The 26,852-nt window shown below is 43.1% G+C and overlaps 1 protein-coding gene across 3 annotated transcripts in view; it reads left to right on the top strand.

Annotated features, from left to right (window-relative positions):
* The first annotated feature begins 18,724 nt into the window (after nucleotides 1-18,724).
* The window catches only part of RSBN1L (round spermatid basic protein 1 like), a 57,517-nt gene continuing 49,389 nt past the window's right edge, over nucleotides 18,725-26,852 (top strand). For 2 of the 3 annotated variants that reach the window (XM_075144590.1, XM_075144575.1), the window contains exon 1: nucleotides 18,726-19,422. In XM_075144590.1, coding sequence (XP_075000691.1) covers nucleotides 18,783-19,422 — 640 coding nt within the window. In that variant the 5' untranslated portion in view covers nucleotides 18,726-18,782. Of the gene's footprint in view, nucleotides 19,423-26,852 lie in introns of all 3 variants that reach the window. The other variant, XM_075144582.1, reaches the window with a different exon arrangement.

The following is a 26,852-nucleotide window of genomic DNA, read 5'->3' as shown; positions in this document are numbered from 1 at the left end:
CTCCATGTTTTAGAAATGTAAATACTCGAGTCTCAGAAGAAAGCTGACCTCTACAAATATCATTGCTCATCTCTATTATGCAGCATATTTTAGCATTTGTATTGATTTGGCAGGTAGCTTTCTACTTTTTAGTGATTATAGCATTACTTTAGCATTTTCATTTCTTATTAATCTGTTAGAAAAGCCTGCTGCATTTACACGTAATTTTATTTAAAGAAGTTTCTAACTCGGAAACTGTGCAGAACAATGAAAAATCTCAAAGAATTACCTCTGGGTTTTTGTATATTTGAAATCTTGGATTGGGTTTCTTTGGAGACAAATTTCTAAAAGAAGGAATGCAGATCAAGTGCAACACAGTGACTGGGCAGTGTGATAACCCTTGCTGCTGGAGTAGTTGCTTTTAGCTGCAGATCATATTGTCTTTAAACAGAGTCGTCTGACAATTGAACACTTAAATATTTGCATTTGAGGATTAAACTCTGTGTTTCAGGTTGTAATTCCCACTGTGCCACGTAGCACTTGGTGTGAAGTGGTGACTTATGCTTTAATACATAGTAAGTACAAATTCTATGTTTGTAATGGAGTAATGTTACCACTGCTGGTTTATTTCAGGGTCACTTAACACAATAATGTATCTCATCTATTTCGTCGTGCTTTTCACATACTTGATAATACTGTACTGTTGGTGACAGGTGGCTCCTCCTGTGTTATCTGGTGGATGTGGAAGGAGAGTTGTACAGCAATTAAAGCCACTTTCATCAACGTTGAGCAGAGGCGTTGGGTTGCAAAGGAAGAGCTGGGCAATGGCTGTATCTTAGAGCATCTGCTCTTCGGTATAGCTGAGGATTGAGAAGATGGTTGTAAGGAGGGGTGGTAAGAAGGATGGTTGAGAGGATGGTTGTAAGGCAGAGTTGAGATTAGGGAAGCTCTGTGTAGCGTTGACACTTCTGGGACTCTTTGGCCCAGTGCCAGGCAGACCACCCACAATCCAGCTGTAGCTATGCATAATTTAATCAACTTCTGATTAACGTATCTGCTTAATGTAACATGGTTCAGATAATACGATGGCAATTGGTCAGAACAAGTATGATTGTTGAAGCCAGGGAATAACCTGGTAAAAAGTGAAGATCGTGAGTGGCATCCAGGAAAAAACCAATATAAAAGTTGCTTTTTCATTTTTATTATTTGCAGTCTGAAAATATTCTTTCCATTGCTAGATTACAGAGGAAGTGAGAGCTAAGCCTTAGACTTCCTGGCTGGAAGGAGGAGGGAATGAATTGTCAGTGTTAAGCAGGTGATAAGCCTTGGACCACACAGAGCACACTGCAAACAAGACGGTGTTTCTCCCAGTCTGATTTGGCAGTTCAGCTGGGTTAAGAAAAGCTTGCAAACACTGGCAAGGATATCTTAAGGTATAATGACCCAGACATAAAGGCTTTTTTGTTATTTTTGTCTGTGCTGATTTGTACTTACAGCAGGGGAATAAAAGAATAAAGAACATTGAAAATGTAATTTGAGTTTAGTAACTGACTTGCTGGCTTTCAGAGCACTGGACTGACAGGGTTTACGTGTCGCAAAGGCAGCGGGAGCAGTAGTAAGGGTGGAAAAGGAAGAGGAGTATCTCAGATCTAGTCGGAGTAGTTGGATGGTGCTTCTGAGTGGGAAGGACAGAAAGCCAGGACCGCTGCCTATGAGGTGTGTTCAGGAGGGAACTCAAGGGGTGCTAAAGAACAGTTTTAACGTTTAAAAAAAAAAAAAATAGTTTGAACAAGTCACAGTAAGTAATTATGAATACAAACTGGTTTTATAATGCAGAAGTTACTTGAAATTGATGAACTCAAGTTTTAACACAGAATATTTCCATGGTGAATATTACCCAGAGGCAAACCAGTGTCTTCTAGGCAACAATAAATGCACAGCTATAACTGGATTTTGTTGCAGTCAGACTGAATTTGTCTGACCAGTTGAGTAACTATGTATTTATGTTGATATATTTGACTGAAAATCTTTTCTTTCTCCTCTCCCATAATAGGAATATTTGCAGGTCTGAATTGGTAACAATCATACCTCTTAAGTATACAGTGCCTGATGGAATACTAACCTGATTTATTTATCCTGTTAACAGGAGCTTATGAAGCAAAGTAGCCCTGTCATTTTGTCCAAGAGATTGGTAATGTGGACAGTCAGAGATGCAGTTTGTGCCACTGCTGGCTGGCTGCGCACAGGATTCCACCAGCAGCTGCCCCTGACCTGGGGCTGGTTCTTCCATGGATGCTCCCAGCTCTCTTCCTCCCACCTTCTCTCTTGACTCAGCATTTTCTTCTAATTCACTTGTTTTCCAACTACCATGTGAGCAGTACCTCTTTTCTAACAGCTGTCTTGATTTTAGTTGTTTGGTATTTTGCTGTGCCGGATTTTATTTTGACTAAATCTTGCATCTGCATTTGTGTGTTCTCTTCCTTTTAGCCACCTGATTGCTTATGATGAAATGTTCTGGGTACTGCCTCTTGGTGGCCATGTTAGTAACTCTTATTTAGGCAGATGTAATATCTGATATGATGGGTGAGAATGGACCAAATTCAAAAGTGCAAATGCTTCCTTCTACTCAAATCTTACTTTGCAGACTTTGCCATAAGCAAACAATCCCACATGGGATCCTTCCTTCCACTGGCCTCATAGGCTAGATCATTAGGTTATAATTGGTATGGGAACATGACTCGGACTTTTAGGAGTTTGACATTTAGGACATAGTGAGAATATAGTGTATTTTGTGCATAATGCAACGTGAAGAGAACAGAGAAATACTATGAAACAAGTTAAATAGAAAATTGGCACTCTGTATCCTAACAGCATTTATTTTATTCTTTTTTTTCCAACCATTATTTCTCACTCATGCAGCTTTAAACTGGAGAGAGCAGAGATAGCCTACTCCTAAACAAAGTTTAAGTACAAAGTGTAAATACCTGAAATGATCATGCAGTGACTTCTTTTTTTCTTATCTTCATGTTTTTTCAGGCTGTCATGTTTTTTCAGGCTGTAACCTTAAAGTGAATTTCTTTAGCCTTGCAGGAGCTTATGGGCTGAGAAGTTGCATATGAATCCTAGGTAGGAAGGCAGCTGATGGAAAGCTGGATACTTTCCCAAAGCAATTGTTTTTTGTTTGAACATGCTTCTCTTTTGGCTGGGATGTAAATGTGGGCTGATTTAACTTTGGTTAGGTGATAGTCTGCTGTTTCTCGTCTCCCATATGACATCAAGTACGTCTGGCAAAACAGTTTTTCTTATTTAGCTGTACTAAAGAGCAGTTTCTCTGCCCTTACTAGTAAATCAGTAATGCAGCAGTGGGCAGGAAGGTCAAGTGTGAGCAGGGGAGTACAGTGGAGGAGTGTTGGATGTTTAGAAACCAGCAGTCTTGCAGTAGGGGAGAGAACTGTATTTAAGTAAATTCACTTCAGCAATGTCAAGAGAATTATTTGGCATATGGGTGAGGAATGCACCCTCAGTCCGAACTTGGCACTTCTGAACTGAAAGCGTGACTCTTCCTCCCGAGGAAGGCACCTTGCCCTGGCCAGCGGAGGACTCTGGGCCCACCGCTTCAAGGAAGACAGCTATTTGACTGCTGCGTTGGCCAGGCTTGCTTTAAATGTCCCTAAACCCCTGCACAAGTCAGTTATTAATTTCCTCAGGCTGAGGTAGCTTTTGTGCTAATCACTCCTTGGTATATCTTCTCGTTAAAAATATTTGTCCCTCAGTTGCATACCTATTCTTTATACTTGCCCTTCTCATATAGGACCTAGAAAGCGTACAAGGTGCTTGCAGATGGCGTTGATTACACCTTGTGTTATGGGACTGCCCTAAAGCCTCTATCAGGCTTCTAACCAGGACCCATTGTGCTAGGGGCTGTCCAAAGCAAAAAGGACGTGAGTTCCCCCGCACCCCGATTCACGGACAGGAGTGCAAGGAACCTGTAATAGCACTCTGTGATAGGAGATAAAAATGACAACGTGCAATCTAAACAAGATTGTGTTGCATCTCAGTCAAGGAAAATTCTTAGAGGAGAAATTTAAACAGTGAAATGGCTTTGGAAGGATTGAAGGAAACTTGCAAGCTTGAGGGGCAGCGTGGAAGAAATTATAAGGTTGGACTTAAAACTTGGAGAGGACCACGAAGGTTGGCATGACAGGTCAGTCATGCAAAAGTTTATCTCTTAGAACAGCATGAAGGGCAAAAGTAAGGGTGTGGAGAACACTGAAGCTGAAAATGTAGTTGTGTTAAGTGTGATGGAAAACAGCAGAGCAAGAGGTAAGATGAGGATAAATGATGCACTTAGCAAAAGTCTGGAGGGCAGCTGTTCTCTCATGGGTATAAGCAAGACATTTTATTTGTGAAGGTGAAATGAGATGTGAGATGGACAAGAACTCTGGGAAGATAAGATCTTACATGTTCAGCAGGAAAGAACTGCAAGATCTGACTAGCCTAAATCAGAGCACCTGGAGAGAAGTCCAGGTGGAAGGGAATAGGCATCAGTGGTGGTTGGGATGGTGGCAGCAAGCACAATGATGAGAAAAGTAGGTAGAAGGAAAACGGAGGAGAAAAGGTCTGATTAAGCCAAAAGGAGCTTCAGTTGATATAAAAAGAGAGAAAAGAAATTGTGCAACACCTTTGTGTAGGAGGAGACAAATCTGGATTATAAGAGCACACCTATGTGATATTAGGGTTTCTTAGGGACTACTCAGTGCCCATGCTGCTAGAAGGCTTGGGGGAGGAGTCTCCTGAAATACACTGAAAGGGTTAAAAAGATGGGAAGGAAGTCAGAAAAAGCATGAGCCACAGGAAGAAGAATTTTTAGGACGGTGTGAGGAGGAAAAGGATCCTGCATTTGATGTGTCTGAAATCAAAAGCCTTTGGAAACTGCTTTGAGAGAGAAGCCAGATTGGACATAGTCCAAAAAGAAATTTCAGGAGACAAACACAAGAAGTGAGCATGAAGGTGAAAATGAAAACAAACGCTAAATGTTTTGGGAGGCAAAAAGCTCAAGCATTACAATCACCCACGTGCACACACCCGCACAGACACTAAAGAGTGCGCTGTGAGGGAGAAGAAGAGCTTTAAGGGGAAGAGCAAAAAGACAACAGCAAGATGGAGATCAAGGTTGGGATGGAATTGAGGACAAGCAGAAAAACTTGAGGAGAAAAGACAAAAAATGCATGCATTTGATGGTAGAAAGGTGAGATGTGAAAGAAGTAAATCAGTGGGAGAAAATGGTGCAGTTAGAGGTTCCCTACAGTTAAAGGAGGGCAGAAGTCAAGGAGAATTTGAGGAGCTGAATCAAAGGTATTTCCGCTTCTACAAGGGGACCCCTCACCTGTCATTATTGTTTCTGTGTAAAGCTTACTTCCACATTATCCCTTAAAGCTGTGCATGTGAAGGTTTCAAGATGCTTATTGAAACAGTTTACTTCCCTTTCGTTGCAGATGAACTATGTGGCATATGTATAGACCTGCAGTGAAAATCTCTCAAACCTAGATAAAGAAAAATCCTGTAGCTCAAAGCCGCTTCACCCCTACACCCAGCCGAACTGCAGAACACAACTGATTTTGACCTCTGAGCCTTTGTCTGGGATGTTACCATTAAGATATGTGTATGGAAGCTCTGGCTCACTCTTTCTCAAAGGTTTGTCATAATCTTTGCTGCCAACAACATGCAAACAATGTGCACTTTTGTATACATATTCATTGCAGCCGTTAGCTCTCTTGATGCATATAGAACTGGAGGACATTAACCTAGTTGGCTGAGACTGAAATGAAGGGTAATGTGAATCAGAATGGATAAACATGACATGGCATTGCTGTATACAAGCTCAAAGACAGGATTTACTATCTGAGGGCTTTTTGTAGCAACATAAGTGCAAACCACTTTAAAATTATCTAAATTGATAAAGCATAAGCTGAAACTTTCTAATAAGCTGTATAGAAGCAAATTCCCTGCATCATAGGGTTCTCTGTAGGTACAGGATGGAAATAAAGGCACAGCTTTTCTCAGAGTCAGATGTTAAGCATCGTCAGGGTTCCACTTTGTTAGCAGAGTTGTAATTCAGTCTGAAAGTCTTAAAAGCTGCATTTGACATTGAATGTGAGATCAATACATGTCTATAATACCGTGAAATCACTAGTGCTCCTGATGCAACTGCAGGTGCATTTTAATAGACTGCTTCTGCCACATCCTTTGTGCCAAACTGCAAAAGTAGCCTCACCCAGCTGCAGCTTCTAGGGTATGCTGTTTCTTTTGATTCGGAGCCTTTTCTTGCTTTCTGAGTATCTTTTTACCTCCAACTATGAAAAGCAGCACTAAAGAGGCGATGGTCAAACTCTGCTTCTACGGGTTTTATTGTTGCTGCTGCTGTAGGTGTGATTTGGTGGTGAAAGCTCAAATAGAGTTGGATGATATCAATGTATGTGAGTGTGCACGGGGTGCAGCTGAGTCCTGGTAGCCAGCCAGGTCAGTACAGCTTTAGGCACTGTGCAGTCCCAGCTGCCTCCCTATTCAACTAGGATTTGCCCGCAGCGTTGGGGAGCTCCTAACTATAAAGCTCTTGCCTGCAGCATAACCCTGGCATATTGCAGCCAGAAAGAGAAAACCAAGCAAGAGAGGGTTGCCCTAGAGAAAGACTAGAAATGAAAATCACCTTGAAAAGGGGTGTTTGAGGAGGAACAAAGAGTTAAGGGCTTTGGACAATGCAGGTTTCATGTAACTGAGCAAATACGCAAGCATATACAATTGCATGCAACTACCACTTTGAGAGTTTTCCCAACGCTTGAGGGAGAAGTAACATCTCAGCAGTACAAACAAGTTGCAATTACTGCAGACCTTCACCAAAGAAGGACCTTTCACATGACCTCAAAATGCTCTTCAAATGTTACCAGAGGAGCTGAAACAGCTTCCGTGGAAGGTTATGCTGTGTGGGCTAAAAAGCAGGGCTAACTGCAAAGAACGCGTTAAACTAGCACACAGTGTAGCTGGGGCAAGCCAGTGCAATGCACCGACTGGCCCCCTGGAACCCTCAGCATATTTTAAGCCCGTAAAGGTAGAAAGTTAGCCTGATAGAAAGTCTGCAAAGCGGTTTGTAACAATCTTAGTAATGTGGCTGGAAAGCTGCCCAGAGAAAAAGGACTTGGGGGTGCTGGTTGACAGCCGGCTGAACATGAGCCGGCAGTGTGCCCAGGTGGCCAAGAAGGCCAACAGCATCCTGGCCTGTATCAGAAATAGTGTGGCCAGCAGGAGCAGGGAGGTGACCGTGCCCCTGTACTCGGCACTGGTGAGGCCGCACCTCGAATCCTGTGTTCAGTTTTGGGCCCCTCACTACAAGAAGGACATGGAGGTGCTGGAGTGTGTCCAGAGAAGGGCAGCGAAGCTGGTGAAGGGCCTGGAGCACAAGTCTTCTGAGGAGCGGCTGAGGGAACTGGGACTGTTTAGCCTGGAGAAGAGGAGGCTGAGGGGAGACCTCATGGCGCTCTACAACTACCTGAAAGGAGGTTGTAGCGAGGTGGGTGTTGGTCTCTTCTGCCAAGTAACAAGCGATAGGACGAAAGGAAATGGCCTCAGGTTGCACTAAGGGAGGTTTAGACTGGACATTAGGAAAAATTTCTTTACTGAAAGAGTGGTCAGGCCTTGGAACAGGCTGCCCAGGGAAGTGGTTGAGTCACCGACCCTGGAAGTATTTAAAAGACGTGTAGATGAGGCGCTTAGGGACATGGTGTGGTGGGCATGGTGGTGTTGGGTTGACGGTTGGACTCGATGATCTTAGAGGTCTTTTCCAACCTTAACGATTCTATGATTCTATCCAGTAATAGGCAGGCTCTCACTGACGTGACTGTTTCTGACCATTTCAATACATGCGCTTAATCAAAACATGGGATTGTTGAGTGTTGGGCCATAAACTAGAGCTAGGAAATACTGTTGTCTCTGCTGCAATACCGTGGTATCCCCAGTCACCCTCAATGCTGTTCTTCATCACCTCTAAGACTGTACGTGGCAAAAGCTTAGTATTTGCAGTCTTCAAACAGTGAGTGAATAAAATCTTGTTTTCCTCGGTGCTCATATCTCACAGTCTGAACTTCTGGCGTAAACGGTCTTCCCTTGAAGAGACTTAGTTGAAAACACCTTCTGTTTTGATCTATTAAATCGTTGTTGCAGTAACAGTTGATTCCTTTAACCACTTGACTCTCGCCTCTGAAAATACAATGTGTCTGTATGAAGAACTTACTGTCGTGAAGCCAAGGCAAGGAATTAGTTTTGCATTTTGGCTTAAATCCTGCAAACAGTTACGTGAGTGACTTATGCATGTAAACAGCCGTAGTGAGCTCAATGAGGCTATTCATCTGCCGAGTTAAGCACGCATGTAAATGTTTGCAGTTCTGGGGCTCTTGTAAGGAGAGCGGTTAGCTCTGTCTTCAGCAGCGCGGCTGAGCTCTGCGGATTTCAGCTAGTGAAGTGGAAGTTGTCTTTCACATCTACAGTTCCCACTTTGATCCACAGTTAGTCCTTAGTGTAAAAGATCACAGGCATGTAAGAAAATTGATCTTTTGGGTAAGTAGGGCCAAAATCCCATGGAGAGCTTGACTGTCAAGTCAAGTGAAGAGCTGGACTTGGTTCAAAGAGAATCCATCCCATTGTTGAAACATGGAGCATCAAAGACTGTGCTGAGCTTTTCTGCTTACTGACTCTTCACCAGAAGATGTCTGGTGTGTGGTTCCATCCCAGTACATACTCCACCTGCTACATCTCTGGCCTAATGTCAAAAGGACAAAAAAAAAAAATCAGGTTCATGAATCTTGAGTATTTTTAAATCTTTTGCTACATTTGTTTAAATTTTTATTAGCGCTCTTTCTCTCTTGCTGTTTTTACTTTTTTTTTTAAGTGATGTATTCATTGTTCAGGTGAGCCTGGAGAAGTTGGTAGGGAGAAGACACAAATCTTACACGGAAACATGGTGTCCATTGGCAGTAGCGGCTCTCCTTTTACTTGCTGCATCTCCAAAATAGTTTCATCATTCACTGCATATGCTTTGTGGTGAATATAACTTCGTAGTATCACTTACATGTTTTCTCAGCACTGCCCAGTACACTGCTCTTTTTAGGATTTCACTCTTACTAAACTTCTATCTTGCCTGCACTGAACACAATTATTTTGCTGTAAGTGAAGGAAGGTTGGGTTTGGTACAGTCTAATTCCACATGTTACTCTGATACGTGAACACAGTTGAACCCACCACTGAAAGGCTGGCAATTTTGTTAAAAAATAGTAATGTGGCTTCTGATCTGTATTTCATCAGACACAATTAAAAACTAAAATAGCCATCACCGTGAACTCCAATAATGAATCCAGGGTTACATTTCCCATTGATGTGAACAGTCCATACCATCAGGGTTTTTTTGAAAAAGCACTTGTATGTTGGTTTTTATAAAAGTTAATTAAAAAATGACTCATAACTCAGGTCACGAGATCTGTGGGGAGTAATTTGTGAGCACTTCAAAAGTGAAGCAAGCTGCCGGGATAGAGAACCTAATCCAAAACACATTCATAAAATATCATGGTCTCTGCTTGGTGTGTGGCAAGAACTGAGCATGGCAGAGTCGGGAAAAATGGGGAGCACGTAGCTCAGGAGGAGGGAGGTGGGCAGAGCTGAACTCCAGCAAGTACAAGGAGGAAACTGTCTTTGCCTGTGGGTAATAAAAGGCCGAAGTGAACTTGTTAAGCAGGTTCCCAGTTTTGTAAGATCCTCAGAAGGGCAGAAGAGGTGTGGCTGGGTAACAGGAATGCAGCACAAGGAAGATGCTTCTTTAAACAAATTGGTGGTGTTTGAGTTTCTACAAAATGTGCAATGGTGTACCAGCCTTTTTGGTTTTGCCTGATCAGGCCCTGGGAAAGATTACTCCCCAGGGTGGGAGAAAAATTGGTGATGGGACCTAATAGGGATAAACTGATCCTTGAAATGTCCTGGGGTGGGTAGGAGAGGTGGAGAAATGAAGAATGACAAGTCTAGATAGCAATCTGCGGTCACATGTAGATTTTGAGACCTCAAAGTGACACCTGGACAGTGGCATTTTATGATACCATTGCCACGTAATGAATACATATTTATCTAAATGTCTATTGTATGTAATCCGCTGATAAGAAAGAAGCAATGCAAGTAATTATTTTGATAATGTAAATCAACCTTTATTATACTTTACGACTAGTGGGACAACTAACAGTTCCGAAAAGTGTTGCTGAGCAGCTCTTTCCCCTTCTATGTCCTGACAGCAAATCGATACAAGTTTAGTGATGCTGGAAAGAACACTCAAGTGGATTATTTTTTTTTTAAATCCACCCTTTTTGGAAAAAAATTTTTAGACCCTACAAAAATATTTTTAGAGATAAATTAGTTCTTTACAGTTTGGATACTGTGTGGTGGTTAAGGTTGTCCTGAATTTACCTCTCCGTCATTTCTGCCTTTCACATTTTCAGTTTAGGAAAACTGAACTCCCACTCAGGCAGCTATTCCACAAGAGGGAGGGCGGTCTCAGACTCCTTGATTCATAAGACAGGGGGTTTCTATTCTTATAATTAAAAATAATTAAAGAAGTCAGGCCTCTTCTGGACCTTAGGCACCTGCCAGGTTTCTCTGGGTGATGAAGTCGGAATGGCAACATGAGCCAAAAAGGTTTCTTTTCTAGATCTGCCCGATCAGTCTGCGAGGTCCAGCTCAGCCTGGCTCCAGGAGGAGTCTGGCTCCTGGAGAGGCAGCTCTTCTCTCGGGGCTATCCACAGCCCCAAGTACCAGGTGGGGGAAAGTATAGAAGGGACTGGCATTTGTCACTGAACTGATGCTTGGTTTTGGCAAGTCAGGGCTCCTCTCCTCACCACTTCTGGAGCGTGTGACCTGCTCTAGGGACTTCCTCGTAACTCATAAAACGTATAGGTGCTCTTACAGACCACGTCATGTGCCTATCTCAATTTATATTTAAAACAATGAAACAAATCCTTGCTTTGCTAGAGACCAAAATATTCATAACAGTAAGATCCAGAGAGAGGATACCAGGGTAGGTGACTTCTTGTAAACTCGCCCACTTCAGTTACACGATTGAGAAGGCTGGCTGGAATAAATTTTTATCTCAACGATACTTACGTAGATGTATCAAGCAAGCACTTTTCAATATCTCTTCTTTCAGTGATTAAGAACCATTTTATGTGTGAAGGATTTTTCCATCTGTTCCTCCCTCTCCATTATCTCCGCGCGTCAGAAGCGACCAGCACGAGGGAGCTCACTTGGAGCAGCCTCTGGGCCAGAGTCTGTGGTGAGATGACAAATCCTTTCTGCGCATTTACTGGAATTTGGGGCTATCCATCACGTACGCTTAGCATTCCTGCCTCTAAGCCAGGGCAAGGCTGTACAAGTAACAACGTATGGTACAACTGCAATTTTACGTAAACAGGCTGGGAGGAGCCAGGTTATGTCCCATGTTTAAGACAGTGATCTGAGGCTGACAGTGATGTGTTAGATTTACATCAACATTATTCATTCCATCATGGATCCCAAAGCCCTTAAGTGCCATCCAGTACATATATTTAAACATTTTTTGGGTGGCCTTATTTAATGTAAATATGTTCGAATGAGAAGTAAGTACAGTATCTTCTGCTTAAACCTAGCCTGCAGTCTCTGTGAGATGCTTTCCTAATTCCATGGTCTAGAAACTTGAGGTACAATTATCTTCCAGTTACATTGATATATCTGAGAAAATCCAAGGACATTATGGCAAATGTGTTTTTTACTTGCAGCTGTTTGTCTTGAATTAACTGTTTCCCAGAATCACCGGGGCCACTGATCTGAAGAGCTGCTGTGGAATAAAATTTGTAAATAGACAGAAAGCTCTTTACTGTGGATTTTTCCATGTAGATGTTGTTAATATAAGTGAGAAGCTGAGGTGAGCAGTGAAAGATTAGCTCCTACTTATCAGTAGCCCTTTTTTTTCTTTTATATGTATATATATACACACACTTATAAATATAAACTGCTACTCTACAAATAAGTGCCAGTATCTAAGACACAAGACCTGAATTTCCTAGAACTAAATGTACTCCAAAGAACTGTCTTTGAAACAGCTTAGATTATAAGCTGCTCGGGATAGGGGAACAAAAACTCTCAGGAAATCCATTTGGATTTCGGTTTTTAAAAGAAACTACACCAACCTATTGAGAAATACCTCACTGCTTCCATTGCAAAAAGTGCCAGAAATAGAGGGGGGAAAAAGCAGAGTTTAAACCAGTTGTTTCAGGGGGTTGCCTTTATTCCCTTCTAGATGCATGTGGATTTGTCTGGCCAGCCGTGAGTACTAGTTCCCTACCTGTACGCCCCTTGTAAAGGCAGAATGATTCCCCGTGACCACGCACAGGTCCTCTGTGTCCCTGTGGTTGAGAAGGAAGTCCACAGTCTGTGAATCAATCCTTCTCTTTTGCCATTGACTTGAACTCTGGCAACAATAAGGGGTATGCATAACTCACGGGAATTCCTTGTTAAGGAATAAGTATTCTTTTAGAGTTCAGTTTGGGAGAGTCCATGACTTTCCTTTCATAGAATCATAGAATAGTTTGGGTTGGAAGAGACCTTAAAGATCATCTAGTTCCAACCCCTCTGCCATGGGCAGGGACACCTTCCACTAGACCAGGTTGCTCAAAGCCCCATCCAGCCTGGCCCTGAACACTTCCAGGTGTGGGGCATCCACAGCTTCTCTGGGCAACCTGTTCCAGTGCCTCACCACCCTCACAGTAAAGAATTTCTTCCTAATATCTAATCTAAATCTACCCTCTTTCAGTTTAAAATGGTTACCCCCCGTCCTATCACTACTCTCCCTGATAAAGTCCCTCCCCCTCTTCCCTGAGGCCCCCTTTAAGTACTGGAAGGCAGCTGTAAGGTCTCCCCAGATCCCTCTCTTCTCTAGGTTAAACAACCCCAACTCTCTCAGCCTGTCCTCATAGTGGAGGTGCTCCAGCCCCCTGATCATCTTCGTGGCCCTCCTCTGGACCCGCTCAAGCAGGTCCATGTCTGTCTGATGCTGGGGGCTCCAGACCATAATGGTTTTTTTCCTTTGTATTGCCATTAGAGTTGACTCATTTGAAACTGCATATAAATCTCAAACATACAAAGAAATCTGAGAAGACCCTCTTCCTCTTGTATACCACACTTAAAACTCTGAACACTTTCTAGACATTGCTGATTACAGGGGGTATCTAAACAGATATACATTAAAGATTTCAGAAGAGAGCGATCAAGAGGCCTCACAAGCATCAAAATGACTGCTGAATTGAAGGTGTTTGGCAGGGGCGAGGGGGAAGTGAGTCAAGCCACACAGTACAAAAAAAAAGCAAAGGAAAAAAAAAGCAAAGCAAAGCCATAGCATCACGGACTAGGGATTACAGATAATCACCAAGGGATTCCTCCCCTGGATTGCATGGGTTGAAGGAATCTTGGATTTAACTTGGACGAAGATAGAACTCTCAGGATATTAATACTCTGGTAGCTCGCTCTGTGGCCTTCGGCTTACAATTGTGAAACGTGCCTTACTGCAGTCATCCCCCTCAGTCCTACCTGTCCTAGATGGCAGCTGTCCTTTCCTGTTTGTTCAGCTGGTTCACTCCGAGTTGTCCGCATAACCTGAAATTTAATCATCTGTTGTCATCCCCTGAAATAGTACTTTGTTCAAGTGACTTTAACTTTTCTAAAATCTGCAGTGGAGAGCAATGGACACCCTAGAATTTAGCTCAGGAACTTCCAGAAATCACGGTATAGATTTGACATTATAAGTGGGGTGGTTTGTTCTTGCTTTTACACTGTATAACTCCCTACTTTTGTCACTTTCAAAGATCACTTCCAAAAGATGAGCAAGTGTGTGCTACAGTCTCTAGAAGACAAAATATTCAATGTGTCTATTAGCATATTTTAGCACACATCTGGTGCTGGACCTACTGGGTAGTGCTTCTGCATATAGGAAAAAATTACTACAACAGTTGGAATGAAAATGTAGCTATTTGAAAAAAACATTAAACATGAAACAATTATTGTAGGTCCTCTCTGAAGTCTAAACTCCCTTTTGTGGTTTTTAGGAATTCTACAAAGTGTTGGCAGATGAACAGTGTAATAAAAAACATTGCTGTCCCCAGTTGTCTGCTCTGCCCCCCTTTCAAAAGTCTAACCCGCTATCCCCTGAGCAGTCAGAAAAGAGACATCAGCTGCTTCTGTGAAAAAGGGCTTTTTAGTATAAACCCGGCTTTGTCACCTGTTTAATCGAAGATGCTGGGCTGCACGTTCACGTTGCTTAGGCGCGGGGATACTGTCCCTTGTGAAGGACAACGGGGGGTGGAAATTCTTACCCCTGCAGCAAGGCTTGTCACGCTGTCAGCAGCTCCTGGTTACGAAGCAAGTTAGTCCCGACTGTCTCATTTAGTTCAGTTGTTTGGGTGGTAATTACAGAAGAATTTGGGTATGCCACTGGTTGTTCTGAAAACTTTGACTAATGAGGCTTTTCTAGGCTTTTCTAAAATAAATCACGCTTTTACATCATGAAACTGCTTTTGTAAGTACATTCTGTGGAGAGAAGGCGGCTAGTTTTCACCTCTGTTTCCAAAGGTGAATAAATTTACTTTTAATGAATTGTAAGAAAAAATGAATAGCGGTAAAAATTACATTTAGCTAATTTTGCAGACAAAAACCAGCATAAAGATGTCTAAGTGTTATCAAATGTTTTCAATTTACTCTTGGCACAATTATTTCCATGCTTGAATTAGAAACTGAACAGATGCCAAACCAAAGAAGTAAGCACATGGAAAGCAAACTGTCGAAACTATAAAGAGATTAAATAACGTTTCTGAAAATTGTATTTCTATTTGGAGACCTAAGTAAGGTTCCGGAGCATGACTTTGGTAGGCAGCTAAGAGCATAAAGCCAAACCAATGTAACTCAATCTGTGTACAGCACTTACATATAGCTTTTTATTTTATAGGGGACATCTGAAATTTGACCAAGTTTAGGTGAGCATATACACTAACTTGCTTAGCTTCCTTAGTTACTGAAACAAGATAGGTATTTAAACAAATGTTTTGATTAAAAACCAATTATATCAGCATTTCATAATTATTCTCATTAAAATGGCAACACGTTTGTAATAAGCAGGCCAATACTCTAGTAAGCTTATCCTTAATGCTGTTCGATACTGGACTGATACGTGCCCGGCATTTTTACTGTTACGGTTTTGCCTCTTTTGGGTTTTCATGGTCTGGAAAATCTTCACAGATTTCCCTAAGTGCATATAAAATTATAGAGAAAATTACATTGATATAATTTCCATAATCAGTTTAAAGTCTTCTGCTAAAACAGATAAGTTCTCTCGTCTCTCTGTTTATGGATTCTGTACCGTGCTGCAGTCACTCCACCGAGGACCGATCCCCACAAAGGCTCTCCGAGTTCATAAATCTGTGCAGTCACTGTGGGGGACTGGAGTTACGACATGAGACGCTACTATATTTCTCTATAATAGTTTGGGGTTTGGAGGCAATGTTTTTGATGGTGTTTCTCAAGATCGCATCATGTTATTATAAGCATATATATTCCGCCGTTTCCAATTAACATCAGAACAAATTTGTGATTCTAACCTGTATTTCATGCAGGGTATATTGCTTGTATTTACCCCTTTTTTTTCAAAGACACTTTTTATTCTGAAGCGTTTTTGGTGTTTCTCATTTTGTCTGTGTCTCGCTCACAAGCGTCTGTCTGTGGTGTATGTGCCAACATCCATAGGTTTAATTAAAGTAAAAAGAAGTCGAAAGCAAGACGCACTGAAATTTGGTTTAAGTATTTTGGAATGCGTGCTCATCATAGGTACAGCGTAACACTTTAATGCATCCATGTGATTGGTAACAAAACAAATGTCAGGGACAACACCTATTCCTCCAGCGGGCCCGCCAGGCTGGCCGCCACGCGGCAGCAGGATTGTGGGATCTGAGAAACAGAGCTGGCTTCTGAATTTCAAGCGCCCTATAATTTTCCTTGCTAACAAATGGGTATGAGATAGCAGCAAAAAACCTCCGACCATTAGTCATGCTAGTTTCCAACAAGCAACAATTACACCTAATAGGTACTCTGTCATCTTGCTCCAGTTGAATTTTCTGAAGAATTCACTAATAAAAACCTGGCTTAAGCTTACAAGCACGATATACTACTTCAAAAAGCAAAGGAAACAATAGCTTGACTGAAGTTTAGTAGCATATTTTCAGCTGTTTGTTAAAGTTTGCTGCATATTTATTAGTTTAGATGTCAGTTTTTACATCTAGTTTTGGGCTAAAACTCTCCCCTCCCCAGTTTTATCTTTGTTTTATTTTCTATTTTCATATCTATTTTCACATTAATATGTTGCATTTCGATTCAATGCATTTTTTTAGACATTCAGCATGTCCAATAAGTTCAGAAATATGAAGATTTGTCTTAATTATTAGCTACATTAATGTAAGTGCACATTTGAAGATATTCAGCTACTTACATAGCTATCTAGCCTAATTAGCCTAATAAATCTTGGTAAGCCTGCTGCTTGGAGAAAAATGATGTTGTATTCTTAGGCAACTTTGGCATTTCATGGAGGTTGTGGTCAAATTTCTTGGACCAAAAGCATGCCCTAGCATTCACTCTAGTTAAAGATCAAAGCCCTCGGGAAGCGCTGTTCTTCTGTTTTTTCAAAGCCCCCAAAAGTGAGAGTGTGAAAATACAGCTGTGGCTTATCTGAAGTGTAAGTTTCTTGAATTAATTTAATATACTGTTGATTTGGTATCAATACCAGCATAGAAGTAAGATGAACTGGGTTGTAAAGCCTGCGAGGTTGAAACAGTGCCATGATGTGCTTAAAATTTCTCATTCTAGAGGTATTAAAATGCATTTCTCACCTACTGATACAAGTAATAAATTTCTGAGGGAGCTGAAGATGACCTTTGTACTCATAGGCCTATTCTAGTTATATCAGCCTACATACATATGGGTAAATTTGAATTTCAGTCTGGGATTGGATGTTCGTTGACTACTGCTCAAATATGTGCTGTGAAATGTTCTTCCTGTGCTTTGACGCAGATGCCATTTTCCCCATCATGCCCAGAAATACAGTTTGAGGACACACTCTCACAGTAGTGAAACTTGAACCATCTGAAGAAAAATCCTTTAAGAAGAGCTGGCTTGATATAGAAAATTTATTCTTCACTGCTGTCGAGATGAACACTGAACCGAATTCAGTCTGGTTTACAATTTGCAAAAAATGAAACGAAGGAGGAGAAAGCTTATCCCGAGGCTGATCAGTTGCAGCTCAAATGAAAATTGTGAATAGAAGTGAAAAAATCTCATCTCAAAACCTTGTTTGTCTGCTAATACATCATATACAAAACTTCATAGAGCAATTTGATTTGGCAGCAGTCTGCCAGATAAAGTTTAATGTGGTAGCTACTCTGTTCTTTCCGCTGTGACATGGAGACTTGGAAGTATGGCTGACCAGACTAGGAGACCGGCAATGCAAACACTCCAGGAAACAAGGGCTCACCTTACATTTATTTCTGTGACCGCTTCCCGCTTACACTAGGTCTTGGGAGAATTTCAGTCTGCACCTTAACAGCGGCTATGGCAGCTGTAGATGCCAAAGGCATGGCTGGGGGGACTCCTATTTGTGAGAATAAACTCACGTTATAGGCCGCGCTGCCTTTTGCTCTGGAGGAAGCAGCGGTGCAATCTCTCTACTGAAGCACAGCGGTCGGGCGTCAACGATCTTGCCGATGAGACCGACATCCGACTATTCCGGTGGGACGGCACCTCTCAGAGCCGCAAACCTTTGCAGCCTTTGCCGTCCTCCCATCAGGCCCACCAGAGCTTCCAGTCCTTAAGCTGACTTCCTCCGGTGATTTGGGACAGCGTGGAAAACTCGGGTTCAGCCAGAAACGCCGCTGCGACCTCAGCCTTGTACACAAAGCGTCCACCTGAACCAACCCTCGCAGCTCCAGGACAGGCGGCTCATCCCTTTGCTCAGAGGTTGGCTACGCCACCTCACGGGCTGCTGCCAGCGTGACCTCCCGGGAAAGGCGCTATTCCAAACCTCCCTTATTGCTAAACAAAGGCCTTTCTCAGGAAACAGCCGGCGGGGCGGGCGGTGGCCGCGGGGCTGGAGGGATCCCCTCAGCCGCCCCGCAGCGAGCAGCGCCAGGCGGCAGCGGGGTAGCCCAAAAGCTGAAGAATTAAAGAAAACCAGCTCCCGGCTCGCTAGCGCCGCCGGGACCCGCTGTAATGCGCCACAGCCCGACCACCCGGATCCCGAAGAAGCGGCTCGCCGGGACGCTGCCCCTCAGGCCCGGGCCTCCCCCTCCGGCTGCCGCGGCCCGGCCCCGCCCGCCACCGCTCGGGGCGGCCGCCTGCCCTGCCCCCGCCTGGCGAAGCGCGCCCGGCGCCAGGGGCGCTCCCCGCCACACCCGCCGGGGCTGGGGACCAGGACCTGGGCTCGGGAGCGGGACAAGCACCGCCCCCCCCGCCCCCGCTCGTCGACTGCGCACTCAGCCGAGCCCGCCGCCCCAATCCCCTGAGAACCCGCCCCCTTCTCGCTCTACGATTGGCCGATATCGCTGTCTCTCCGGCACCTCCCCTGCCCATTGGGCGAGGCGGGGGCGCCCCCCCGCCCCTCCCGGTTCTGTCGGTTGAGGCGAGCCGAGAGTAAATAGAAGCAGGAGCGCAAAATGGCGGAGTCGCCGAGCCCTGTTCGTGGCGCGGCGTCGCCCGAGCAGGAGCTGTTCGGCGCCAGGCCGGCCCCGGACGCGAAGGTTTCCCGCGGGTCCCAGCCAGCCGCCAAGAAGATGAAGGGAGCCGATGAGAGGAGCTTGAAGGGCACTAAGCGCGTCAACGGTGAAGGGGGCGGTGGTGGCGGCAACGGCGGGAGCGGCAAGCAGTCCCTGCCGCTGCCGGCGGTCGTGCCGAGCTACAGCAACCCCGCGGCGTGGGGCTTCCCCGCGCTCCCTTCTGGCCCCTCCGGGGGCGCGGGGGGCTTCGCTTTTCCTTCTCAACTGCCCCGGAAGCTGCTGTCGCCCGCCGTTTTGTTGCCGTCGTCCGCCTCCCCCTCCTCTTCCTACCAGCAGCACCAGCACCGCCACCACCGGCACCGCCTGGCTCTGGCCGTCGAGGCGGGAGGCTGCGGTAGCGGCGGGGCGGCCGGCGCTGGCGGCGGGAGCGCCAAGCCGAAGAGGCCCAAGGAAAAGCGGGACAAGGAGAGGAGGAAGCACGGGGCCCTGCCCGTGGTCGCGGCGGTGGGAGATGGCGGCGGGGCCTTGAGTGCGGCAGGCCGGGAGGAGAACGGAGAGGTGAAGCTGCTGTTGCCGAAAGGTGAGGGGCGGGCGCTGTGGCTGTGCGCGGCCCGCGGGGGATCGCTTGCTGCCCGCAGCCTGAGGGAGGCTGAGGGGCGGGAAGGGGGGTGGAGAAGGCTGGAGGAGATCTGGAAGGGGCAGCAAGCCCGGGCTGGGTATGGTGCTGTACGTGAAGGTGCCCGGAGCTGCTGTAGCTGCCGTGAGGGAGCAGGAAATGGTTGTGATGCTCGGGTCGAGCCGCTAGAATGGCTGCCTGCCCCCGCCCCGCCTCAGCACGCTGGCCCCGGGGCAGCGCAGCTTCACCGGGGGCCTTACCTGTCTGCCCCCTCCACCCTGCCCTCTACGGAGCTGAGGGTAGCTAGGCTTGTGGACTGCGTGCTAGATCCGGGTAGGAGACCGCTGGCGTTGTGTAAGTTTGTGGAGAAGGCAGTGGTGGCTTAGTCTGCCGTCAATCCTGTCAAAAAAGGGGGTGTGGAATTAGCGATGGCGTCAGCTAGAAGCTGCCAGAGGCCTTAGGTTTTCTTACCTATTAGGGAAATAAGGGTGCCTAGTAATTTACTAGAGATCTGCGAACAAAACTGAATTTCTGTCTTTGCTGTAGAGGGGAAAATAGGGAAGATCACATGTTACAACCCCTCCCCCCCCCAATTTTAAAATTAAATCCCAAAAGATCTCGTTTATTAGGCTGTTAATTTTTGCATGCCAAGTCATCGAGGTCTAGAGAGCATGCAGTTAAAATTCAGATACTTGGACTTTCAACATCTCATTTAGTTGCTGCTTCGGGTTTGCTTTACTTCCTGAAGATCACTGGGCGAAATCTTCCAAGACATGCTCGAAGCCTTCAGGAGAAGGGGGGGAATGTTGGGTTAGTTTATTAATGGGGCTGGACAAAAATGGCCATGCCAGGTAAGACAAGATATTAGGCTAGATTCTTGCTTAGATTCTTGCTGACTGTGAGCAACAGTAGATGTTTAGGAAGTAAAAGACAGTACAATAATATATGCTTTTATTTCCAGTGTATGCTTTCCCAGTTTCCAGTGACCTTAAACCAGATGTTGATGCTTTTACATTTACATTGAAATATGAAGAACTTGAAACATTCACTCCATTACCTAGTTTAAGCAAGTGTCCTTTCTTTCAAAGGAAAGATAAATTATAGCTGTTATGTAGGCATAGGTTACTTTGATTGTGGTCTATACCTGTATTTGTGGGATGAGCCAAGCTTATAGAGAGCAATTATTGATATCAGTATGCCTTTTTGCCTATTGATTACGTTTTCTAGCTGCCTTACTGCATTTTCCGCTAGTTTCCGCTAGTATCTTAGTCTCTGATTCACTTACCTTTGAGTATTCTTTTTTTTTTTAATTACTTTTCTTTTTGGTCAGCATGTTGCACGTATCTTTTTGTTCTTGTGGTCTTGATTGCTGGTGTACATGTGGGCTTTAAGTATGTCATTTAAGTGCTTTCAAATATGTCATTTTAGGGTTTTTTTCTTGTTCCTGTCCAAAAGATAACTTAGGAAAAGTCTTCAGAAATGATACTCAGTACACGTTTGGTGTTGGTGAATCCGCCTTCTTTTCAAGGATAACTGCTAAGAAACTCCCCAATATCTTTCTAGCAAAGCTATGGAAGTAATAACCATATTCACTCAGATTGTGTAACACTGGTAGGACACTATGACAATCATGTTAATAAAACTCTGAGAACAATATTACAATAACAGGATGAAATGTTTTTTTCATATTGGTAAAAGAAATGATGGCAGTGATGGTGTCAACTGAGTAATTGTTAATTGATCCCTCCTGGAAGCAGCAATTCATCTTTAAAGAGGAGATTCTGCACTTTGTACCTGGAAAGGGTATTTTCTCAGAAATTATATACTGACAGGCACAAGTACTTAATGTTTTAGGTGCTGTTTGCTCAGAACAGATCTTTTAACCTTTCATTTATTTATTGAAAACCAAGTACAGGCAACAAATAATGTTTTCCAAGGCAAATGATGCCTGTATGGCATCTGGATCTCTAGATTTCTGTTTAGAGGAAGTGGTTTCCATAGCTAAAATTTTGTGGCGTAGTTTCCTATATAAATGAAAAACTTTATATTCATTAAACTGTATATTTTTGCAGAGAAGGCTGTAAAAAAATGAGGATGCACTGAGTCGTCTGCTGAGAGCAACCAGCCTTTTTAAAGTGGTTCTGTATTTGACTGTAGATTAAAGAACAGGTTTGTGCTGTTAAGCCTGTGAATAATTTACTTTTCAGAGAGGAAAGGAGAAATGTGGTTATAATGCAGGGAGAAAAGAATGACTGGGGGGGCATGCAGAATCCTAAGTACAGAGGGAAACTAAGAATGATATATCAGGGTGGGAGGGTGGAACAGGCAGAATTTGTGCATTGGGATTGCTGGGACTATGGCATAGACTAGAAGAAGACACCGTAGGGACTCTAGTTGCAGCAGTGATGAGTGAATGTGGAATGACTGAATTTGAGATACTGGCAGGAAAGAGGGAGGAAATAGCATGCAAAAGCTGTGTAAGAGGGAGGTGATTCTGATCTTGCTGTGGGGCAAAAGACGTGTAGAAAAGGAGAGAAAGGATAGGATAGAAGGAGAGTGGAAAACTTAGGCAGCCTACAGATATGACATCAGGGTGAATTTAAAGGATTTCGTATAATGAAAAAACCTGAGAGGCTTGCACACACAGAGTATATAAGGGGAAAGTAGAAATAAAATGTGCCCCTTTAGGTGTAACAAGATGAGTTCATAGAAGCTGTCGTATGTGCAGCTGGTAATACTTTCTAAAAATCTACCTAATGCAGGCAAGTGCAGTCTCCTTTTCCTTTTGGCTTTTGGTGCCATGGAAAATGAGCAGCAACATGGAATTGACAGTATTGATTGTTTTTTCTCTCGTAGCATTCAGAACTGATACACATATCAGTGTTGCACCTGCCAGAAAGAAAATTGTGCAGATGAGGAGACTAGAGGTGCAGAAGTCTCTAAAAGAGGCAAAATTATCAGAAGATAAGCCTGCGGAATGGGTGAGATTTACTTGATCATTTTGGGGCTGTGAAGATGGAAAAACTGTCGTCTTCTTTGCAGCCAAAGTGGAGCTGCATTGCACGTGGGTACACGGGATGGAGTGGAATAGCCAACTCAACTTTGTACTGATAAGGGTGCCAGTGTCTATGAATTGGAAGGAGTCACGTTTCGAATTAGTGAGCTGTGTGCATACTCTGCGACATACAGCAGTTATGACGCTCAGAGAAAAAGCTTTATCCTGGTGAGAGAGAGGGAGGACCTGTACAGACCTTAGTACTGGAGAAAATGAGGAGTGAAGCTAGGGGGATCAGGGGGAAGAGTGGCAAAATTTGTTTCATGGGATTGCTGGGACTGTGCTGTAGACAATACAGGGAATCAGGGTCCGCAGTGATGTGGAGTGAATGAGTGTGAGATCTGGACTTGGAAAACTTTCATCATAGGACTTTGAGTAGTACCAATAGCATTTTCCTAATTCTAGTTTACTTACTGTGATGATGGTAAGGGATATTGACACTGAGGAGGAAATTGTGAGAAGATTTTTCACCTGCCATTCAAAAAAGCTGATTATAGGAGCTGGTGTTTGTCCTTTGCTTGCAATAGTGATTACTAGGTAAGAGAGCCTAGTTTTGAGGCACCTTTCTTTCCTAAGTGATAGGAAGATGTTAAGCTTGGTTATAGCCAAGGTGAATGATATGTTTAAAGCTCTTCAAAATTTTTGTGTTTTCTTCCTTGAACAAGTCTTCATTTACAGATTTCTCTGGTCTTCTAATTCATTGGAAAGACCTTTAACTTGCAGAGTCATAAACATGCCTTACAGCTTGTGTTTCAGTTAAATGAATGGAGTTGAGTGAACCCTTCTGAGGTGATGGTCTAGCATGCAGAGAACCTGGAAGAACATTTTGCCATATGCATGATTTATCCTGCAGATACGAGGTTTAGGCTGTTTAAAATAAGCTTAAATTGAACTTGTCAAGTACATTCTGATTGTGGAATTAGAAGTTGTGTAACTGTTTTTGTTTTAAAACATGGTGTGCATCTGATGGAAATGATTGCTGTTTCAGTTTATGACTATACTGATTGAGTTAGTCATTTAACTGGTACTCTGCTCTAGCAGTTCATAGTTGAAATTGTTTTCTTAACAGTGCAAAGCTCAGCTCAGCCACTCCCCACTTCATCAGGTGATGCCTGCCCAAAGTTTTTTGTTTTGGTCCATAGACTTGCTGTAAGGTGTGATCCAGATGCATGAACATCTTCTCTTTTTTTCTTGCCATTTCTGTGTACAATTTCCCTTTCCCTCAATTTTTTTTTCTTCAATGATCCATTTGCTGATAAGATTATTGTAGTGTGCAAGCAATTACAAAATGAGACTGGTATTTTTAACTTGCAGATGGGGGTTCCCTGTATGAGCAAGAAAGCTGAACATGGTACTGTAGCTCTTGTTTTTACTTCTAGTCTTTTTTTTTTCCTTTTTTTTCTTTCTTTCTTCTGTTGTCTTTGAAGGATAGATTAGATTAGATTTCAGGTGGGCATTTACCAGTGATTCTTCTGATAACTTTGTTGCTTTGGGCTGCATGACACTTCTGGGTTTTAAGCTTTCAAGAAATTGCAATTTTCAGGCTTATTGAGTTCAGTTTGCATCTGGAGGGATGTGTGTTTCATAGTCTGACTTACTGAAGTAGGTTGGAGAAAGTTTTGGATCTTCTTTTCCCCTTCTTTAGAGCTGGGACCATGCATCTTGCTAGTTAGGTTGTCTTTTTTTTTCTTCTGCTAAACATTTCCTCCTTCTGTTTACTTCTATTTCCTTTGCTTTTTTTTTTTGTACTGTGTGGCTTGACTCACTTCCCCCTCCCCCCTGCTAAACGCCTTCAGTTCAGCAGTCATTTTGATGCTTGTGAGGCCTCTTGATCGCTCTCTTCTGAAATCTTTAATGTATGTCTGTTTAGATACCGCCCTGTAATCAGCAATGTCTAGAAAGTGTTCAGAGTTTTAAGTGTGGTATACAAGAGGAAGAGGGTCTTCTCAAATTTCTTTGGATGTTCTAGATTTATATGCAGTTTAGGTTTGAGAGCTGATAGTGACATTAATGTAAGCATCCAACGTTGAGATGAATTCGGACGAGTGTATCTTTCTCCTGAGGGACCCTGTCCCCTTTTCGTTTCTGTGAAATAACCATGAAGCTTTGCTAGACAGAACAAAATTTTTCATTTTCTCAGCTGGAGAATAAACAAAGCCCCTCCTGTACCCCAGAATCCAGCTCTGTGTGTAATTTACGCAGCAGAAACTTGTTCTGGTTGTAGAATAATGAATAATTTTTTTTTAGTTGAAACAAGATCAGTAGGCTGAAACATTAGATCTGAAACCTCTTGTAGAGGCCTTGTTTGCAGCTGTCACGTCCTCCACTACCAGTTTCTGATGCAACTCCCAGTGCTTGAGCATAAACTTGGCTCATTCAGTTCTGCATGTAGAAGGTCTCCTTTAGAAGTGCAAAGATTAGAGGAATTGCAAAGATTAGATTTAAATTTCTTGGAAGTGTTTTGATTCTGAAAGGGGTCTGTCTGCCTTCCCATTCACTGGAGGGCTTGGGGAAATGTTCTTGCCTGATAAGGGGATTTCTTTAGTTATATCTTGGATTTTAAACTTCGATTACTGAAAGGAATGTCAGCCCAATATTCCTGGTTATTGGAATGAGAAAGCTATCATGATATTTTTTTTTTTTTTTGGGTCTCAGAAATACTGTATGGGTTTTTTCGTGTTCATTAAGTCAGGAAGCCTGCTTTTCAATGTACCTTGTATGACTTAATAAAAGTGCAGGTGTCAAAACCGTTAACACAGTGGTGTTAAATGCACTTCATGTATCTGCATAACTAGATAAACATGGCTTCTTGAGGTTTTATTTGTATGGGTATTTGTATAAAGGGAGGAGAGTGCCAGTGGAAGGAACGGTGACTGATGTTCTTGTACTCCCCTCCTCCTCCCCCTTCCTTTCAGTTACAATACTGTTGGTGTTAACCATATTGATGGTGTCCGTTAGCAGTAGTTTGTAAATATTTTGCCTGATGTGCAGTGACAGCCCTTAAATCAAAGGGAGGAGAGAGAGGCAGAATACTTTGAACATAATCTATGACTGACTGCTAATGTGGGTTACCATCTGGAAAACCGATGCAAAGCAGCTGCAACTTTTGGCATCTGACAAGGTTGTAAAGCTCGCTTCTTTAAGTGCTGAAAAGGACTTGCTCGAGCTCATGCATCGGCTTCAAGGTGCGAATTTCACAATGTGATGGTGACTTTTTTGCACGTAATCCACTACAGAGCATTTCCCACTTGACTTGTTCTCTATGCACTTGATTTACCTTTTTGTCTGTAGAAAGCTTGCAATAGAGGCAGAGATCTGGTTAGATTTCTGGTGGTGTGGTCTATGAATTTGCGTTCCTTTATTTAGTACTTGGGAAATACTGTCTCATAATGATTGCAGTTACCTACCTAGTTAAGAAACAGAAGACTCTTTCTATAGCCTTCAGCTGTAAATGGCTGTTTACCTTACAAATACAGTACATATTCCATTTCTTTTATTTATGTACTTCACCCAACATCCAGAAAAAGTAGAAGCATTTGGATTTGAGGAGGAAGTGTGCATATCACTCTGAATTAATTCATTTAATCATGTGCATTCACTGTAAAATGAAAACATTCTTCAGATGCCATTTAGGAAGGTGAGGTGGAACACTTCTTCATAATGGAGTTCTTCCTGTCTATATATATCACTTTTTTTTAATATACTGCTGTTGCTGCATTTCATTCATGGGTGTACTGTTTCTTTTACTTTAAAACCAAAGAATACGGACTTTGTGGTGACACTCATATTGTGAACTTGAATGAGACATCTAGAAATCTCTTCATTCCTTGGGTGCTGTGTTTGCTCCAAACAGGGATACTTATTCCAACAGAACTCTGTATTTTAAAAAGTTTACACATGGCATTGTGTTAAACCACAACAGCTTATTTAGTAGAGTAAAAAATAAGTCTATAATAATAGAAACTTTTTTTTCTTCAGGCAGTAGAGCTTGAAAGCTAAGGAGTGAGCCTAACTCTTACTGGACCTTCCATAGCTGATTCCTACTGTGCTTGAATTTCTTTTTTTTTTAACCCTAGTAGGGAGTATTTACAAACTCTGTTTAGTCTGTGACCAGTTATTTCCTGAGCAGGGTATTTCTTTGTCAAAAGCATATAAAGCAAAAGTGCATTTTGATAGGGGAAACACTTCATTAAAAGATACCCTGGGATACAAATTTCTTAGAACTTTTGGCTTTTAGTGTATTTAGAGGTACGTAAAGGAACAGGAAGTCTGTGTGTGCAGGAAGAATATGTAGTACAATGAGCAATGATGTGAGAAGACTCTAAGGGTTACTATGCTA

The sequence above is a fragment of the Calonectris borealis genome, chromosome 1 (genome assembly GCF_964195595.1).
Source record: "Calonectris borealis chromosome 1, bCalBor7.hap1.2, whole genome shotgun sequence".
In the NCBI taxonomy this organism is placed as follows: domain Eukaryota; kingdom Metazoa; phylum Chordata; class Aves; order Procellariiformes; family Procellariidae; genus Calonectris; species Calonectris borealis.
This window is presented reverse-complemented; position numbering and strand designations above follow the sequence as displayed.